The sequence below is a fragment of the Myzus persicae genome, unplaced genomic scaffold, assembly GCF_001856785.1.
Source record: "Myzus persicae strain clone G006 unplaced genomic scaffold, MPER_G0061.0, whole genome shotgun sequence".
Lineage (NCBI taxonomy): Eukaryota > Metazoa > Arthropoda > Insecta > Hemiptera > Aphididae > Myzus > Myzus persicae.
Genome location: NW_019100858.1, coordinates 51063 through 71607, shown reverse-complemented (window position 1 = coordinate 71607; position 20545 = coordinate 51063). Strand labels below are relative to the sequence as shown.

At 29.8% G+C, this 20545-nt stretch overlaps 1 protein-coding gene across 2 annotated transcripts; it reads right to left on the bottom strand.

Moving 5' to 3' along the window:
- Nucleotides 1–1412: 1412 nt before the first annotated feature.
- LOC111026485 (proton-coupled folate transporter-like) lies at nucleotides 1413–14482 on the bottom strand. 2 transcript variants are annotated; one of them, XM_022304583.1, is made up of 7 exons: nucleotides 14109–14482; nucleotides 5150–6031; nucleotides 4406–4507; nucleotides 4207–4344; nucleotides 2871–2954; nucleotides 2527–2683; nucleotides 2274–2430 (listed from the first exon to the last, which is right to left on the bottom strand). In XM_022304583.1, the coding sequence occupies exons 2-7, from the start codon at nucleotides 5994–5996 to the stop codon at nucleotides 2274–2276; spliced, it is 1485 nt and encodes a 494-aa protein (XP_022160275.1). In that variant the 5' UTR covers nucleotides 5997–6031; nucleotides 14109–14482. The 2 variants fall into 2 exon arrangements, with proteins under 2 accessions (XP_022160276.1, XP_022160275.1); XM_022304584.1 differs by lacking the exon at nucleotides 14109–14482 and having other exon boundaries at nucleotides 1413–2430; nucleotides 5150–5996.
- Nucleotides 14483–20545: the final 6063 nt, after the last annotated feature.

Below are 20545 nucleotides of genomic sequence, written 5' to 3'. Positions count from 1 at the left end.
GGAACCACACATTCGTATTATTATTCTACATATTGTTTGTGTAACCAGTATATCTTAAATCATATTTTATTCCACGATATGTATATTTCATGCCTTTGACTACACGCTCCTAATTCATCAACCCAACCACGCCAGACAAAGGCATGCTCGATGCTCAGTCAAAGGTCAAAGGAATGTAATAAACTAATAAGCTTCGATCTTAATATACTAGTGGTATATGATATAAGGTAAAATGCATGACTAAAAAATAGGTATGATCACAAAACACCAGTTTTCGTCCTGTTGGCGCATCTCCCACTATTCAATCTGCGAAAACATTGCTCGTAATTCTTCGCATATCATCGGTCTGCAATGTTATTGCCGCCAAAATATAAAACTTCATTGATTGTTTTGTAAGTGCAACCATATTGAATGTTTATTCGTTGATTTCTACGCTTTATTTAACATTTTTTTCGACTCAATTTTAAAACGCTCGAATAATGTTCCAGTGGATGTAGGCAAAAAGAAGTTGGTTCTCTTAAACTCTAGAACAGTGTTGAATAGGTTCCTCAAAGATGATGAAATGCGGCTGTTGTGGCAGAAAAAAATAAACAAAGACGGGATCAACTTTGATTCTGGTATAAATTGTTTTTTATTTACTTCTATTTACTATATCTTCAAGTATAATATGCAATGCTTTTTCATTAATTTTTAGCTGTAGTTTGCTCATTACATTATTATTTATTTCAAATTGTATCATTATAATCTTCTAAAAAACCATTCTAGCAATAAAAAGTATGGTAGTTTACTAAATGAAGATGCAATAATTCTGTAGTAATAGTATAGTAATACAAGTATATCATTCAATATAATCTATAATATTTATTGTTTAAAAACATATTTTATTTTTTGAAGTTCCTATGAAGTAGACTTCTATGACTTGCCTATATACGTACAACCTATTATACTCGTGGTACTCTTGTTTCAAGAGAATTATGGACTCCTGCTGGAAAGTTTTCTGTCTATAAATATTTATATTACAGATGATATTTTTTTTAAATCTATGATTTCATTTGGGGGAGCGTTAACCCATGTATCTGATGTGTATTTTGTTTGTCTAAATGTTCTAATGAAATAAGCAGTATTAGCTTCATGCAATAATAATATAATATATTATTGATATGTTTTAATTTAAAATAATTCATTGTAGGAAAGAAACTCATGTATTAGATAGGTTTCCTGTGCAGGTTGAGTGTTGACGCAAATATTGAGTTTATTTTGAATGAGTCACTTTTTTTGTACGTAATATTATGTTTGGAAGCAGTGACTTCCTAACTTTTATATTATAATTGATGACTTTATTTTTTTTAGAAATAATAGATCATTTTGTGATTAACAGTTAAATATAAGTATACTGTGTGGCAAGGACAAAAATTGAGCTATTTATATATATTTTTTACATGAAACTAACTTTGATAGTTAAATGTACAATACTTAAAATTAACATTATTTACTCATAATCATACAACTTCTTTTTAAATGTAAGATTTAAATTCCTACTGATTCTCGTAATATTGTATATTAACATCAATTATCATTATTCTTGAATCAAATTGAACAATGAACAAATAATTTTCATCTCAATTTGAAAAATACAATGTTAAATAAATATTTTTATCACAAACCAGTAAGATTTTAAAAAAGAATAATGATAGTGTTTTGTAGATTTTTTCACCACAAAATTTTAAGTGTCAATCTATTGACAAATTACAAAGTTCCACGACAATATTATTGAAAATGTACATACTAGGTATTCTTATGGTACTATGGGTATGATAATTAATCATAAATAAATATCTTATATTCTTATCAATTTAAATATAAAACTCTATACTACAAATAAAAAAAACACATTTTAAGATTGAATTAAAAATGTAAAAACTCAACAGAAAATAAAACGAACAACAATAAGACTGCAGGAGATAATCACTTACACATATTTATAAATATGCCTGCAGTTATACAAATACGAAAAATAAATACAATTTTTATAGTATAGATGTACTAAATAGTTCATTAAAAATAGTTCAAACATCATTGGACAAAATTATTAATACAATGTCTATTCAATGTAATATTCACATTTAATAATATATATTTTTTTTTTTAATGCAATGCAAATATTTAAGAAATGTATGCCTTGTTAACTATTTTTTACCACAGGTGATCAAACAACTTAGGATGTTTTTATGTTATAGGTACGTCTTAATACTCTTATAAATAAAATAAATAATTTACATGTGTACAAGTCCTTCAACATTGTCGGATTTCATCTCATTGGTATTAGTAGTAGTATTAGAATTGAGATCATTTGATGTATCTTCCAAATTATTTTTCTGGGTTGGTTTAACCGCCGGTGTCACTTGATTTCTGGTCAAGTAATAAGTAATGCTAAAATCCAAGAATATGACTTGTTATATTTTTCAAATTTGAGCGACAATAATAACAAATAGGTATTATGTTATTGTGTCATTATAAAAAACTTACGCAAAACATCCGATTAACGGAATGGTTAAACATATGCTGATGATGAAAAAGGCACTTGGCTGAGATTCCAGTGTTTTGTTGTACACTATATTATACAACGGTAGGATTGCACTTTTCGATAAGTTATCCATGGCCATTCTCACAGCGTTCATAGATCCTATTATATAAACACAAAAACATATGTAGGTAAGTAAATAAGTTACTAAATACATAAGGAATCTAGAATGTGTTTTAAATAATCCTAGAAAATAAAACCCTATAATAATGTTAAACGATTTTAAACATTGGTTCTTGAGAAGTAAGTCGAGATTTCGTTAGATACTAGTTATAAATTAATTACTTACCTAGTTCATGAGATTCCACGCATTTTGAAGCTATGGCACCACAGAGAGCTAATGCCGCACCACGAAACAGTTCTAACGGAGGTACTACATTAAAAAAATAAACAGATTAATTATTTTATAATTTGCATTACGTTTATTCAAGTAGGTAGGTACTCAATATCAGTAATAAGTAGGTAGGTATAAATATTGATTTTATAGTAAACCGCAATATTGTAAAATTAAGTAGGTACCTACAATATAATTAATAATAACTATAAGCAATATTTTTACCGTCACTTCTAGTATTAATATATTATTTAATTTTAAAAGAAAAATATGAATTTATAATTAACTGTGCATTACTATGAAAAAAAATACGTAAATAAAAAATCTAAAAATGCCTAATTTAATATTAAAAGAAATATTTATATTATTTTCCATACAAAATAAATCGTAGGTATCTGTTCGTGTATACTATAATATAGTTATAGTGGTTGTAGGTAAGAGACAACATTTACACATTAAGTAAATGTATGTCATTGAGTCTAAAAGTTGGACTATTATTGTGTAGTATACACTAGTACTGCAGTGTGTATACTGGATAATTTAATAAAAAGTATGGCTGAATATATATTATATATATATTTAACTATGGTAAATACTAAATTGTAAATACTAAGTTGCAATAATTAGTATTCGTTTATTGTTAGAAAATAATATATAGGTATACCATAATATTTATTACCATTCATTATTTTTCAAACGGAAACTGAAAATACGTTCTATTATAACTTTTAAACGACGAAATGTATGAAAAAAATCTATTTTTAGAAGTACTTCTTTCTTTGAGAATATTTTGTACTCCACCAGTAACAGCTAGAAGCATAAATTTGCATAGAAAAAAAAATATAGGAAAAATATTCAGTCAATACCTATATAGTAGTGTACTTCAAAATTTAATCAAGTGGAATTATTTGCATTTTTTTTACAAGACTGTTATAGGCTGATAGTGCTTGTAATTCGTATTAATATAATACTAATAAGTGTATGTTTTAATTAAAAATAAATTATTCTATCATAAAAATGAATACCTAGTTTATATCCAAGATAAATAAATAGGTATTAATCATATCTTCAGTAGAAAGTATCAAATATAAATCATATAACTTTGTCTAGTATACAATGTCTGAGGTCCTAAAATTGATTTATCAAATATTTTTATGTAAAAAAGGTAAATGAAATATTATAACAAGGGAACAATTGTTTTTACTGTACCGAGGCCAAAAATTGTGTTTGTGTGTGTGGTGTGTGTGTGGGGGGGGGGGGAGTTTGCAGTAATTAAAATATGTTTACTTACCAAATAATATATATTGCAGTTTAGTAACTAATAGGAATCCGACAGCAGTTGCAATATCGAAGAAAGTAGCAATCAGACCGATCATTGCATCGTTCATTTTGAGGTATCGACTCAAAATTCCAAGGGAAAACAGTGATCCTAAAATGTATTTCATTTTAATATTACATCTTTATCAAAAAAAAAACTATGAAAATCTTACCAAATAGCATGATTCCCATTGAGTACGCATTGAATAAACTAAAATCAATTTCTTTGAAGCCAAACTGCTTTCTCAAATACAAATACATTAGACCTATTTCACCTGTGAATGAATAAAAAGAAATACTATTTAAATGAATAATTCATATCTTACAAAATTAAATAGGCACATATACACTGTTCCATTTATTATTTTCCTTCAATCTGTAGCTAACGCTGCCAGAAACACTATCTTTAGTTCGTATTACCATTTACCAGGGTCTCCCCTCAGCAACGTCGTTTTGAGAAACAGACTATAATATCATTTTCTGCATATTGAATAATTGTCATTAAAAATTTTAGCACACATTAAATTACAATGAGTTGAAAAATCCTAAAATATTTTACGGCATAAAAATGGATAAAGGTGGAACTTAAATAAGAGCTATGCTCGTAAATCTATAACTAACACATGCCTATATGTTTGATGATGGAGTTTTTAGGGGCCATGACTCAAATAGGTTTTTGTGAGTGAAAAAATGATCCACATATTTGGAGAAATAATAATAAATAGTATTTGGGTGTAATTATGGTGTAACAGTGTATAACTGAATGATTAAAGCTTAATACCAATTCTCCAATTTAGTATAAATAGGTTCACAAGCAGTGTAAAAGCAACAGCGCTGTTGCAACGTTAAAGCGATACAGTCTTAGACATACTGCAGGGTCGGTTAGGTTACATAATATCAATATCTCTGTATCTCACCCACAAAAGGACCGCCGGTCAGCGGCGAGGCGACGATCATCAGCAAGAGTATAAAGCGCTTGTGGTTGTCGCGCCTGACGAACACGGTCTTGACGCTCTGGACGGCGATATTTGGATCAAACGTGTTCTTGTACAACGAACCGGTCGACTTGTACGGTTCGGACGTGTCGTAAATGAACAGCAGGCCCAGGCACAGGGCGACAGCGTTCAGGCCCATGTTTAAGGCAAACACGGAGGCGAACCCGAGTCTCACGTTCAGGTAACCACCGGACAGTGCGCCCAAGGTGGCGGCCAGCGGCAGAACGGCTGACGCGAACCCAATGCGCATGGTCCGGTTGGACATGTCGGTGATGTCGGCCAGGTATGCGAACATGCCGATGAAGAAGCAGTGCTGTGACCCGGTGACGGACACGATTAGAGACTGCGTGATGCCGGTGACGGTGGGCGACAGGGGCCAGAACAGGGTGGCCAGTAGGTTGAACGCGTCGCAGGTCATCTGTCCGATCACCGGCACGAACATCAGCGGCCGGCGCCGGCGGCCGTGAGAGTCGCTCCAGGGGCCCGCGAACATGATGAACACCAGCGACAGCAGTTCCTGGATCATGTGTTTCCACACGTTGATGGACGAGACACCGTGCTGCGCGACGTTCTCCAGAAGACATTCTGGCGACACGTGTAGGTTCGGTGCCGTGGTCGCGTTCGGGTTACATCCTTTGTGTAATAGCATGTTCGTGCCCACGTTGTTGGACAGGACGGTGGCCACGAAGTACAAGAACAGCATGGGCTCCACCGTCACCGCGCAACGGAACGTTTTGAACGATTTGAGTTTCGGCACGTATATCGTCATGATGACGCCGATGACGACGACGATACTCGCGTAGTCTATAACAAAGCAATCGATTGATTAGCGTTTATAATATACAACAATGCATGAACTGCAGACTATGCGGTTTTTTTTTAATGACCGCTTAATTACCAAAAGTTTAGATTAGGTTATTAAGTTATTTATATAATCGTAAATAATACGGTGGTATTTTTTTTTTTTGGTTGTCATTTTGAGGGATTCGTGAATAGGTAGGCTTTGTTTTTTTTAATAAAGTATATCTATTGAAAGAAAAAAGTTAAGACTTTCCACTTAATTTTTTTAGTAGTATATAAAAGTACACGGATACATATTTCAGGTGGTTTTAAATCCCGGGAGGAAGTAATGCGAAAGTGGTTCCCTCCCGGTCGTCGATTAAACCGAAAAAAAAAAAAAAAAAAAAGGTGGTTTTAAATCATAACAAATTTACTAATCACAAATTGGAAAAGTTATAATTTACAAGTTTACATTTACAGTAACGGTTAGGTCTTAGACACTATATACTCTTAAAATGCTTGTACCTACATTGGTACGATGGTACCGTGGTATCATGGTGGTATCAATGTAGAGGTATATACTTGGAATTCAAAACTGTCTTCACATATATTATTCTTCCAACCCTTACCGAATCACTCTTTGTCCAGACCTCACATCCACCAACAATTATTTCAACGCTCAATCGTTTATACAAGTTTGTAATCAAATATATCCAAACTTTTTATTATATAATATAATGTACTGGACATGTACCTATTAATTTAGTTATAATTGACGTTAAGGCACTTAATCATATTTGATATGTGTAATATACATATACAGGCAGGTAATGGCTATATGTATTGAAGTTGCTTCGGCTTCTTTCTTAATGAAAAAAAACTAAAAACATTATCCTCGGGCGTAGAGGGATATATTATGCGCGTTGCTCGTTGATTAATATTTACCCCAACAAATATGCACGCAGTTATGGCAATAGTTGAATTTTTATGTATATAAATATAATAATTATGTCTAGGTACATATAGGTATAAATGGTACACGCAAGAGATATGTAGGAATTTAGGTATTAGTCCATACTGTAGCGAACAATCGTTTAATAAAGAAAACATGGAGATAATATAATATGCAAAGCCAAATAGAGAACAAATTTTCGGTGGGTGGGGGGAAGGGTTGCTCGAGAATTCGATGAGTCGAGAATCTATATAGGTACTAGTATTTGAAATTTCTTTCCCCGTAGGTTTGTTTATTGCAATATTATAAGTTTTTTTAAAAATTAATGTTATTATCTCAGTAGCTGAGCAATGGCTTAATCCTGATTATGTTTAAAATATTAATTTTTATCGATTAAATATGTCAAGGTTACATGATTTGCTTCAATGCAATGAATGATGTTTTATTATACTTTTATCAATCTAGTATAATCGCATTAAGAGCAAAAAAAATTATGGATTTGGTATGTTATCGGAATTTACTATTTCGTTAACTACCTCAATTACTTACCTGCATACCATATTAACGAGAAAACAACTAATGAATAATATGCAATATGCTCCAATGCTGCATTCTATATAGGTAGTATTATGCTAAGCAATAATATATGCATTTATGCATTTCTTATATTGCACAAAACATTGAAGAGTGCAACATTTTTTCTTTAAGGTTTTCATTTAAGACAATATTCATTGAGAGCATAGGTAATGATAAATAAGATGATTTGTAAAACCAAACATTTGTCGACATTTAGTTGATTATTGGCAGGAAGTTTAATTGTAAAGACAATTATGAATTAAAATGATTAATTAATTAATTTATGAAATCAAATGTATTTTTTGTATTTAAAGACATTTTACTATATTAGGAATTAGGATACATTATAACCGGGTCAGTATTCACAAGTCATACCTATGATAGGTATCGGCTTAGCGAGACTACTGGAATACAACAATATTTTATACACATTAGTACATTACCATCATCGAACATCGAAAATATTGAACATTTTTTATTTATCATTATACATTTAAGTCGTTCAACCAATGCAAATTATACCTGATCCCTGTCTTTTGCGCAATATCTCCGATCGATTGATACATTGAATAAGACCTATAATATTTCAGTCGTTACATAGCCAGTTCGCCCTGTAATTTCGGAAGGAGATAATGAAACAAATCTCACAGTTTTAATGGGGACATTCTGGATATAATATGGAAAAACATTAAAACAATCGTGACTCATCGTACGACCTCATATATTTAGCGTATTGTTTTTTATCCATATCTTCGATGGATAATATATAAAAATTAAATACGTATTAAATTAATTTAAATAAACATGTATTCTATGACGTATAACACGAATCGACAAGTTTCTAACCGGTATATAGAAACTAGTAAACAACATTAATAGCTGAAAATATGATATATAGCAGTGTGCTTCTCTTTTAAATTGTAACACGAAATATTTCTATCCAGTGACCTCGGATTGAAATTTAGTTATCGGGAGAAGTAAAACAATATGTTTTTTTTAGACTTCAGTAAAATACATGCAATTTTAACTTCTGAACTGTCCCATTTAATAATTTTTTTTAACGATCTTTACTCTATGAATGTTAGTTAATTATATTAATCTAGATTTCTTGACACTCGGATAGTGTTTTGAGCTTCTTTCAACCCCTAAGGGTTACTATAGGACAGCTCACATTTCACACATTAATTTCGTTTAGGCTCACGAACATCGAATAATTTTTTTGTTTATACATAGAGCTGCTATTGGTTGAAGAAATGACATTTTAAAATAGTATAGAAAATGTCATTTGTATGTATTATAATTTATAAGTAGCATTATGCTAATAGCTATTTTTTCCGCCGAAAAGAAAATTGATGAATCATAAATATGTTTTTGTCTGTAGTATGCAGTAGAAAATTATCTATAGTATTATCTATAGTAACATCCTATATTTTGTTTGGAATTAATTAAAATTGTTTTTGATTTGTTTTTACTGTTGATTTGCGTCTCTATAGTAGTAAACAAAGCGCCATGATAACCGGCCTTGCAAAATTAGGTTAGGAAAAAAAGTTGTACCCAGCCTAAAAACATATCCACGTTAAAAAAAATTATTTAGAATAGCCGACTCGCCATGCGATTCTATTGATTTTTTTTAATGAAGAAAATAGTATTTAGTTTACATGTTATTTTATTGTTTGTTATTCAAATTTTCAATAAAAGGCAGTGTAAGCCGATGTCTATCACCTATAAATTCAAAAACTACTCCATAAATTTTGATGAAAATTTCAGAGATTGTTCTTAAGAACAAAATTAAGTTTAGAAAGTAGTTTGAACTGCGTTCGCCACAGATGGATTTCCTATCTCCGTCGAATTAGTTCAAAAAGCGTGGTACATCAACAGCGATTTTCCTGTAAACTGAAGTACCTACACTAAGATCGAGACACACTTAAAATGAGACACACCGCGATTTAGCGCTGTATTTTATGTTTTATATAATATCACGTTCTTATATATCTTTCCACATTTAATATTTATCTATATTTTTTTGTGATTACAAAAGTATAAATAGTCATATTATACTCATATGTATGTAGTATATATGTGATATGTCATTAAGATTGCTGCAATTACGATGTCATTATACTGATGTTTTTGTATGCCTTCTTAATATAATCTTTAGCTCTCTTAGTTGTAATTATTTTAGTCACGACTCACAAATATCGTTTTAAAATTTTAATCTAATAGGAAGACAGTTTAATATGAAAAAAATTTCATATCCATATAATCACTTTAAGTAGATATACCTATTTAGTACTCACAAAGGTCTATATAGTATCATATTTCACCAAACACATTTTATCGTAATAGTATACCTAACATTATATTAGTTTTGTTGAAGCATATTTTGTCGGCTAATAAGTGATGACCCTGTGGTTGGTACTTGGTACCACAAAATATAAATTGTGTATATATATATAGTGTCATAAAAAACCTGTATTTATCCACATACGAGTATTATGCATATCGAGTTGAGATGTTTACTACGAGCACCCTTTAGTATAGTCAGAAACTGTGTTTAAAATAGTTGAAGTTAAATATTATGTAATATAGTTATGGTAGATTACTGTCTACTGCTATTATAATACAGCAATATAATGTTTATACAACGAATTATTTATTAAACTGCCCTACAAATTTGGTTGTTACACATAAGTACCTAAATGCTGCAATTAGTGTTTCAACAAACTACATAGTATATTGACGTTTAAAATCCATTTGAATAATTAATTCTGCCGATAATAACACGGTATTTTTATACTTTTTATGGTGTAGATAAGCGTGATATACCATATGAATCATTAATGACTTTATTGATGATGTATATATCCATAATACGTAATAGGAAGTTGATACAATCATGAATTTGAATGTGTACCTACTTAAATAAATGATAAAAGATTAAGGTTCAATAATAGTTGTAATTCGATTGATTTTAAATTCTTTAAAAATTTCAAATAATTTGTACCCAAACTATACGAAAATATAATAGGTTTATACCTAAGTACATTATACAATGTACATTGTACAATGTACAACGTACGTGTACTATATAATAGAATAAAGCATTATAACGTAAACCAATTAAAAACTAAGTCCTATACTACACTATTATACGTTTCTTTCCTGTGTTATAATTTATGAATATTTTAATATTAACTATTAGTTAAATTACAAACAATTATTCATCATTATTTTTTTTAATTTTGGTCATTTTCATAAATAAATAAAAATATTTTTCCACTGTAATTTCTTTTTTTTGTATTGAAATGAAATAATAATTATCCTGTTAAAATAGGAAAATTAACTAATTGATCCACAGTCTGCATAAAATAATGGTACTTATTGAATTTCTCCAAATCATTTAAAAGTTAAAATAGTTACTTAAACTGTCCACGCCCAAATGTATTGTTGTTGAGATGCAGTGTATTTAAATAATTTATGTAAACAGTAAATTGCCATAGTAAATATCAACCGGTATAAATGAACGAATAGGCCTTGAATGCTTCATACTTGGTAGTTATGGAGCTAGTCAATGGATTTAAACTGTCAAATTAAGCACAGTTTAATAAGTAGTTAGAGTCTATAGGTACATTGCTTTTGACAATCAATTCTTTTTTATTTACTCCTATACAATTTTATTAAGTATATAATAGTCTAGTCAATTAAAATAAAATAAAATAGTTATTGTATATAATATTTGAAAACTAGGCTTAGGCTAGAGCAATTAATTAATGCATTTTTTTTACATACATCGGAAAGTTATAACTAATAAGTTATAAGTATAAAATAATATTCCGTTATCATTATTATTATTTACATTGATTAAGTATATACAATCTGTATTTTTAACAAATAAATTTGAAAGCTTATGTATTACATAACACAGTGGTAAAATAAAATACAAATTCGAAGAAGTATATATAATATAATAATTCATATTTAGTGATAAAAATATTAGAACCCAATAAGATGAACATATTAATCAGTTCAAATAAAATATATAATTCGTTATTAAAATATTTAGACTTAAAGATGAGTCATACTTTGAGTCGACCCAACGAAATTAATTGTGTTTGGTGATAATATTGTACTCATTATTATACTATATCTGTAAATAATAACACGAGTAACCTTTTGACCAAAATATAAAATATATCATATAGATATTATTCGGCTCATAAAATGCATCCACATAGCAGGGTTATATTAAAATATTTTTTAAACTACCTATGTTATTATCCATTAATAATTTTTATTCATTCTTTATTACATATCTTATATTTTGTATCGTATTTAAATTAATATGCCATTGTGTTTTTGTTATTTCATTTTATTTTTATCATTTGCAACACTAACAACCTTGCTTTTGATTTACCTACAATAATGTAAATAAATAATAATAATAATAAATGCAACAAATAAGTGATTGTTATAAATATAGGAGTATACGTGTTTGTCGATAATAGTTTTTGAGACATACGTGGATACTTTGTCTTACAACTGAACTACAATAGTTGGTATTAAATATCAATAGTAGCTACATAATATCTAAGTAGGGAATTATTTTGAAATAGGTACTTAGCTGTTAAATATTAAGTGTGAAACACAAATATATATATAATTACATAAGTATTACTTGCGACATGCCGTAATTGTTTGTGGTTTTAAATATACCAATCTGGTTACCTATATATGTATACAATATGGTCATCTCGTGTATGACATTATTCACATAAAGTAAATAAGATAGGTGAGACTGGGCCAAAAATTAGGTTTATGATGTATAAAACAAATTTGTACTTGGGAAAATGAAATAGGTATAGTGTATTATAATATAATATAGTATAAATGTATTTCATTTCATTTCAAAATAATTAATAATATAATTATCGCGTTGAATTAAAATACCTTGACATTTTGTAATTCTTAAAATAAAAAATAAATTTATATTGTTCTCCACAAGGTGATTAATTATCCGGCAGGGCAACACAAATACTGAAATACAATGATTATTTATTATGCATAAATGACAACTAGAGTAAACTTATTAGGTTATCGGATATACTTATATTATTAAACAGTACAGGAAAACAATTATAATTGTCTAAAAATAAGTAAAAAATATAATTATTCGAAAATTAAATTTTAATAGTAAGTTGATTAAAATTATGTCAATAATCTTAATCTATATTCCTATTGTTTACGTAATACAATTTTATTGAAGACAAGTAAACGCGAACGTCGACCATTAACTTGAAAAAAACTGTGGTCATTTAAATCACATCTGAACAAAACTAATTATTTGAAAAAAAAACATAAATTTGATTGTTTTAAAACTTAAAAACTAATGGGTTTACTTTAAGTGTGTTTAAAATACAGTCTATATGTTATTATGCTAGTCCGACCAGGACCATTTAAGTAGACACAAATACGTAGTTACTAAAAAAAGTCAACAAATTTAGATGCAATATATTAATCATTTGATTATTTTATATTATACTCATGTTTATTTTGTTAGTGTAAATGCAGTTGTACAATGTATATGTATATGCATCATTCGTAACCATCGCAATCATGACGATATAACCTTTTAAGTTATACAAATTTTTTTTCCAAATTACTAGCAATTTCCTCATAAGTTTTCAAAATCCAAGCTTTATTATTTATTAATGTTTTGAATTATGACTTTTTCTTGTTGAGCTTAAATAAAAATACCAACAAAATATTGATGATTATAATGTTTACTTTTTTTTTGAGAAAAATGTTTCACTATTATTATTTTATAAGCCTGAAAAGAAAAAGTATTAATTCAAAAACATTGATAAATAATAATGCTTGGATTTCGAAAACTTTTATGGGAATTACCTGTGATTTCGTGCATGGAAAAATAATCAATTATTTGTTTAACTTATGAGTTAACATTATCATAACGCATAGACGATATAGGTATTATATCCTACAATATAGTACCTAGGTATATCTGAATACATGTATGCTATACCTATGGTGTATACCTATATATTATGTGTGAGTGGGTTTATAGACGTACCCGAGGACATGCCTAATGGATCATGGACGGTGTTATAGTGTCCTAAATAAAAGAGCTCTCGAAACATTCACTCTCGCGTTTCGCGCGACCACCGACTGTCACGAGTCACTGGGCTATACGACAAATATATTTTAAGCTATCGATATAGATCCCTATAATAATACAGTTGATTCTCGGTTGACTCGAATCTCAAGGGGAATAAATATAAATTCAACACGGTATGTATTTTTCGAGTTATTTACCACAGTCACAACTTAAAAACTCGCTTGTTTCGAGTTATCGAGGTTAGACCGTATATTATTATATATTTTATACGGATCGACATAACCTAACCTATACCGATTATCGTTAACGTACTTTATAGCAACATGTGAGCTACACAACGGATTATTTATTTTACTGCGAGCGTATAATTTCATGAAAAAAAATCAAACAAATTATGTAAAAAAAATAAAAAATAAAAAATGATTTTCAATTTTACGTACGATTTAAAAAACTTTCTACGTATTGTGTTGAGGTGCTTGTGTTGGCGACTCTCAGTCCGGCCTGCAACTGCGGAGGTAGGATTCGGTTAACGGGGGACGATAATATTTGTAAAACGACGATCGGCTATTACCTATGTCGATGATGCGTGAATATGATACCCGGTTTTCGGTTACTTATTATAAATAATGTATCGATGGATCGACTACCACGACGGTGTGGACATGAATTAAGTATACAACCGTTCAGATGACATTATCGCGATCGCACTCGTCTGATCCACACGAACACAAACGCAGACACAAACTCCCGCAAACACGCGAGCGCGGACGATCGCGGATGATAGATGTGTGCGGACGGACGAGAGCGGCGGACGAGCTCTCGAGGACCGGCGTCGCACGCCAGCAGATCGACGGCGGCCGGATCGCATACTATAATTTTATAATGCCCGAGATCACGCGTATCATTATTTTCTCGTACGCATAATATAGGTACACTTGATAATTAACTTGATTATTCATTGTACCTTTTTCGTATAAACGCGTATGCTCGGCACACGCATGTGAGCAGTACGTCCCATATGTGTAGCTTCACGTGATAATATATAGGTATGGGTAACCCCGACGGTTAAATATTTAGGCATACTCCCTTTATTCCCACGAACGATTTTCGTGTTTCCACTGTTTCCAGACACGAGCATAATACGTTCATGTCCACACGACTAGTGGGTATTTAGAAATAGGTTCTAAACCTAATAACTGCACTATTAACATTGCCACAATAACACTTCGAGAAACATCATCAAATGATTTTGTTGGTGGTGATGATTTTCGGTTTTCTATATACACGGGAGCACACGAATTGAAAATATCTATACAATTATAAACCACTATTTTTAGTGAAAATTACATGCAAACTAGATTTCATATAATAATATTGCGTCAATGAACAAATGAATTTAATTTATTATTACCTATTACTTTTGATACTATAGTTTTTAGTATAAATATCCAATAGCCCTATAGGGTTTTGGCCTTTTTTGGAGAATGGTCTAATCATTATAGTGGCGTCAACAATTTTTCCCATGTGTAATAAATCACAAGAACTGGCCCTAATTATAATACAATATTATGCAAACATTGCAGTGAACTAAGATTGTGAAAACATGATACGTCATAATATTGATGTACGGTATTGTAATAATCGATATTATTGCAAATAATACCCGTGGACAGAGGTATTTATATTTTTTTATACCGATAGGTGGATTCTAAATTTTATATGCATTTCATTGCATATTATATTGCAGGATATTTTTTATTCCGCACAAGTACGCAGCCGACGTTTCACACGAGATTCTTATTCGCCGTTAAATGTATATCCCGGGTCGTGTTTATACTTGGAATCATAATAATATTATAATATTGTATAAGTTATGCTACACGTCTATATTATAGTGTTGAGCAGCTCGCATCGTTATATTCTGCATGGACATGGCCTTCAGACTGTTTATTTATATGATAATAAATAATAATATTACTTAATATTATCATAGTTTAAAAACTATACGACTTAAGTCTATATCATATATATCATTATAAAAATAATACAAGTCCTGTCAATATCGAGTATTTGCCAGGAAAATCGAGACGACGAGGCATCGAAGTAAACAAAAGTTTCCGTCACGAATTCAATGTTGGTGATTGCCGATAAGAATATCGACGATTATTATTGTATATTATATAACATTATATTGTAGGTATAAATGGTATTATTTTATTCAACGGCGTCATCGTCGAAATCGTGTTTGATGTTATACCTACATACCTATTGCATTAAGTATTCCGTTCACGTGAATCACGAGTAACAGAATCCAGTATAATTATATGTATACCAATGTCGTAGGTATCTAAATCTTGTCCAAACGGATTAAATTTTTAATTTATTTTACAACTTGATTCGGAAACCACCTCGTCGATCGACTTACACTATGGTTTTATTCTACTGTTTGAATAATTTAATGCAATTTAATGCATTCAATATAATATAACATATAGAAAATAACTGTAAAGCCCAACTCCCAAGGGTGGAGTGTGATCTACCCATCGTCACCATTCAAATCATAGGCTATATAATATTATATAGTCACAACTATGGTCGAACACACCCTTAATTATTCTCATCTAATCTGCTATCTTGTATCTCTTTAAAATATTATGCTTATACCTATATATAATACATATAATACCTTTATATGTTATACCTATACTGCCAACACATTTATTGTTCACATTATAATATTATTATTTATATTATTGTGTCACATTATGTGGGTACTGATGCGCTTACAACTATGCATTATGTATATATAAACACGCCACACGCACGACACACTCATAACTCAACAGGTACACCGCACACGTTATTGCTATATAGTGTACAAATCGTACATAGAACATACGCCACACGCGTGCGCAAAAATCGTAAACGATATAATAGGAAGTTGGTCGTACCTATCGTAATCGCCGACCGTAACGAATTATTTAAATTATTTGTACGTAAATCGACACACATAGCTGTACACTTCACGCCACATCATTCATATAATAATATTATCCGCTGGAAGTGTCACACGTCGTTCGCGTGTGCTCTGCACTAAGTAACAAAAAGCCATAAATCGTTTTTTTCCCGGAAAATGACACTATAATTCTGTTGATAATTTTCGCACACCTCCTAAGCAACGAGGGGATTAAAAAAGCGAATACGCACAGCGCGCTACGGTTCATTATATTATTATAATGCACCTACCTCCTCCGTAGATGCACTCCAAAGAGCAAAGCGAAGAACCGATGTTTTCTGAATGTGAACGTATTATTATTATTATTATCATAACGTAATGTGATTAAATTTAATGATGTTTTCTTCGCTTTCAAAGTGAACGGCAGGTTGAGTGTACCTATTAGGTACTACCTATACACGTCATGTCACCTCTGCAGCAATGGGGCCCGTCCGCCGACTTTCGTACCTCGTCGAGTGTCGATACCTTTTTGTGTAAATTATATACGTCTTGTAAACGACGTCTTGCAGTTTATACAATAATAATATGACGTGTGTACTATCTGGTGGTTTGATGGTTGAAATAATAATTAGTATAATTATTAAAAATAAAAAACAACACGAAAGCTGATTCTCCGTGATTTACCTTTTGATAGAGAATGCTGATATATAAATGTATATATTAAACACACGCGAAAATGTTAAGAGCAATGACCTTCGGATACAAACATACACACAATGATGCAGTAAAATAATAAATTAAAATCACAGTATGCGCCAGTCTCCATATATTAAGTTATAATGTTGTATTATAGAATTATGTTACATAATCATGGGACCAACTCACTCGGGATAATCATAATATATAAAATATACCTTTGATGCACCGTATAATAATATGATGGTAATCGGAATTACAATATTAATTAATTATTTAAAAGATTAGGAATAAATAATTTATGTAGTTATAAAAAAAATATAATAATATGTTAAAAAAATATTGTAATATTATTCTTGAGTCGGAGATTCACAGGCACCCGCACCCCAGTCAATTATGTAAATATTTGTAAAACAATTTAACGCTCAGGAAGAGTTCATCATAAATATAATATAGGTACGATACACAATATTATAAGTAGGTATAATATTATACTATGTTTACATCAGACAGAGACGGGTTTAAGGGAGCGATAGGGATAGTCACCCGTCCACCTCGGGCCTGAGTTACGTTTTTTTGTATCAAAATACGCTTTAGCCATAATTCTTATGAAATAAAATTAAAATAACGTTCACAGGCTTTTGATCGTTATCGGACAACCTAGATGTTCAAATACTACATTACCTATAAGACATACAATTTAAAATAAAAATATTAAATTAAGATTTAGATATGATATGGGTTAAAAACTGTTTTTGAACTATTTTTTTGTTCAATGTTCGTCATTTTGAAAGTTTACATAACTACGTCAATAATAGTAATATAAAATATTCAGTATGTTTATATATTTATAGTGGTAATTATAATTTTGTCAATTGCTATATTAATCGTTATTTTTTTTATTGATAATAATTGCCTCGGCAACTAGGGCTACAAGGAATTTAATATAATTTATTGAAACTTATAACTATAGTGATAGAAAAAATAATACATATGCAATCGATAGTAATACATTATTTTAGGTGAATACATTTCTAAATTTTACTGTGAAGTTCTGAATCCCTGAAGAATTTGAGAAAAATGAATCGTTATATGTATTACATTAGATTTGGATATAATACACAGCTAGTCAAAATTGAAGCTCAATTCACCCCCTTCTCCCCCCTTGGTGAGTGATAAAAACTACCCGTTCCATTAGAAGTCATCATAGCTATTTTACAACAATTCAATTATTAGAGCTCGTATTTTTCTACTTAAATATTTTATAAAAATAAAAATAAATTTATGTGTAGCCTTGTAGGTTAATATTATATTTTGTAGTATACATATACATTATACCTATATAATGATCTGTCCAATAAAATATGTCAAATAATATAAAAATGATAATACGTATTTCATACATGTGATTACTAATTATTAAAACAATCACCGATCACCTTACAACATTTGTGTACGAATATGTATTACATTTATGTATATATCAAGCCATCAAGGGTCTGTTCTATGTGTGAAAGCCATATAAACCTATTTTTGTACATGTTTGTAAGTTCTATACACTCGTGGCTCGTGTAAGACATAAAAATACTAATGAGATTTAAATTTTATTTCCGTGGAGTGACGAGTGTAGACGTACAACGAAGATAAGTTTAATGCTGTATAAATACGTCCTTGAGATTGAAGATCTTCTCACCATTTGAAATTGTGTTGACTTTTTGAAAAGCCAATGTTAAAAGAAATTACGTGTGGAAAAAAACCCGACGTCCTCGAAAATATTATGGTTTAATATTCACTGTGCACCAACTGCTTAAGCCTAAATTTAAACAATTAACGAAGTAAAAGCAATAAATAACTTATAATACAAACAAAATATATCTGTTCATATAGTGAATGTGTTGAGTAATACATATGAACAAAATGTATATAATATTTTAAAATGATAATATTTCACAATAAAATTAGGTACATACAATTAATAATTAGATGATTGTCACCCAGCCAATAATTTGTCTAGTTTGTGTTTGGGATAGGTGAGTTCAAATATTTTATTTTATTTTAATTTTAATACGGGCGTGGCAAATATACAGAGGTTAAAATATAATAGTTATATTATATGGATAATACCAAGATTTAACAAAATGTTCTGAAGTATGAAATGTTATAAATGCAATGCAAATCGATACAGATTAATAATATTTATTAATACACATAAACACATCACCATTTATTTTTTAACTGAAAAGATCATTATTAAAGTAAATTATGAATAGAGAAAGTCCAAAAGCAGTACCTCGTATTGGTACCTACTCAATGCATTATTTATAAACTATCACTAAATATATTATCAATCCTTACTATATCTGACTTATTATTAAGATATGAAATAAATAAGTCTAAGGTTTTTCCTAGTGTACCTAACAAATTAAGTTTATCAATTAATATTCTGTATCTATGATCAACAGAATTTTAATTGGATATATTATGTTTATACAACTCTATTAAAAGTCTATTTATTTAGTTTATAATTCATCAGAAGATTAATATATCTTGCCACGAGTCTCTTGCTGACGCGTCCCTCCTCCGTTAATGTTGTGCCTATTAAATCTAATTGTACATGATAATATATTATAAATTATCTCGCGTAATTTGTAACCATATTCAATTTAAAAGTCTGTTTATTAAATTATTCTTTTCAAAGGGCTTGCACAGTAACACGTAAATGTGTAAATAAAAATAAATTCCTTAATTGAATAGGTAGATAAAAATATAGAATTAATAATGAAGTAACTCTTATTTAATTCTTTGTAACCAGTTTTATATTATTTATATTATATTATTAGATACCTCTTGAGCTTACAGATTTTTTTCTTCAAAAAATTAACCTTCAAGCTTTTTTAATTAATAATTGCAATAACTTTAGTCTATATACAGTACTTATCTGTTTTCTATTTTTTATAGACATTTTTAACCCTTTTGTGATCCACTTTTTTAATTTTAAATTCTTCATTCTATATCTATAATAGTAATATAGCACTTTACCTTACTACACGAGATAATTGCTTTATTAATTTTAATGTTAAAAATGTCTTCAATGATATTTGCACTATCAACATTTTATATCTCAGACCATTTCACATTGGATATAGTTGATTAAAAATTAAAATCAATATAATATTTCTTAAAACATAAGAAGTAATTAACAATTATTCGGAATTACCCTGCAGT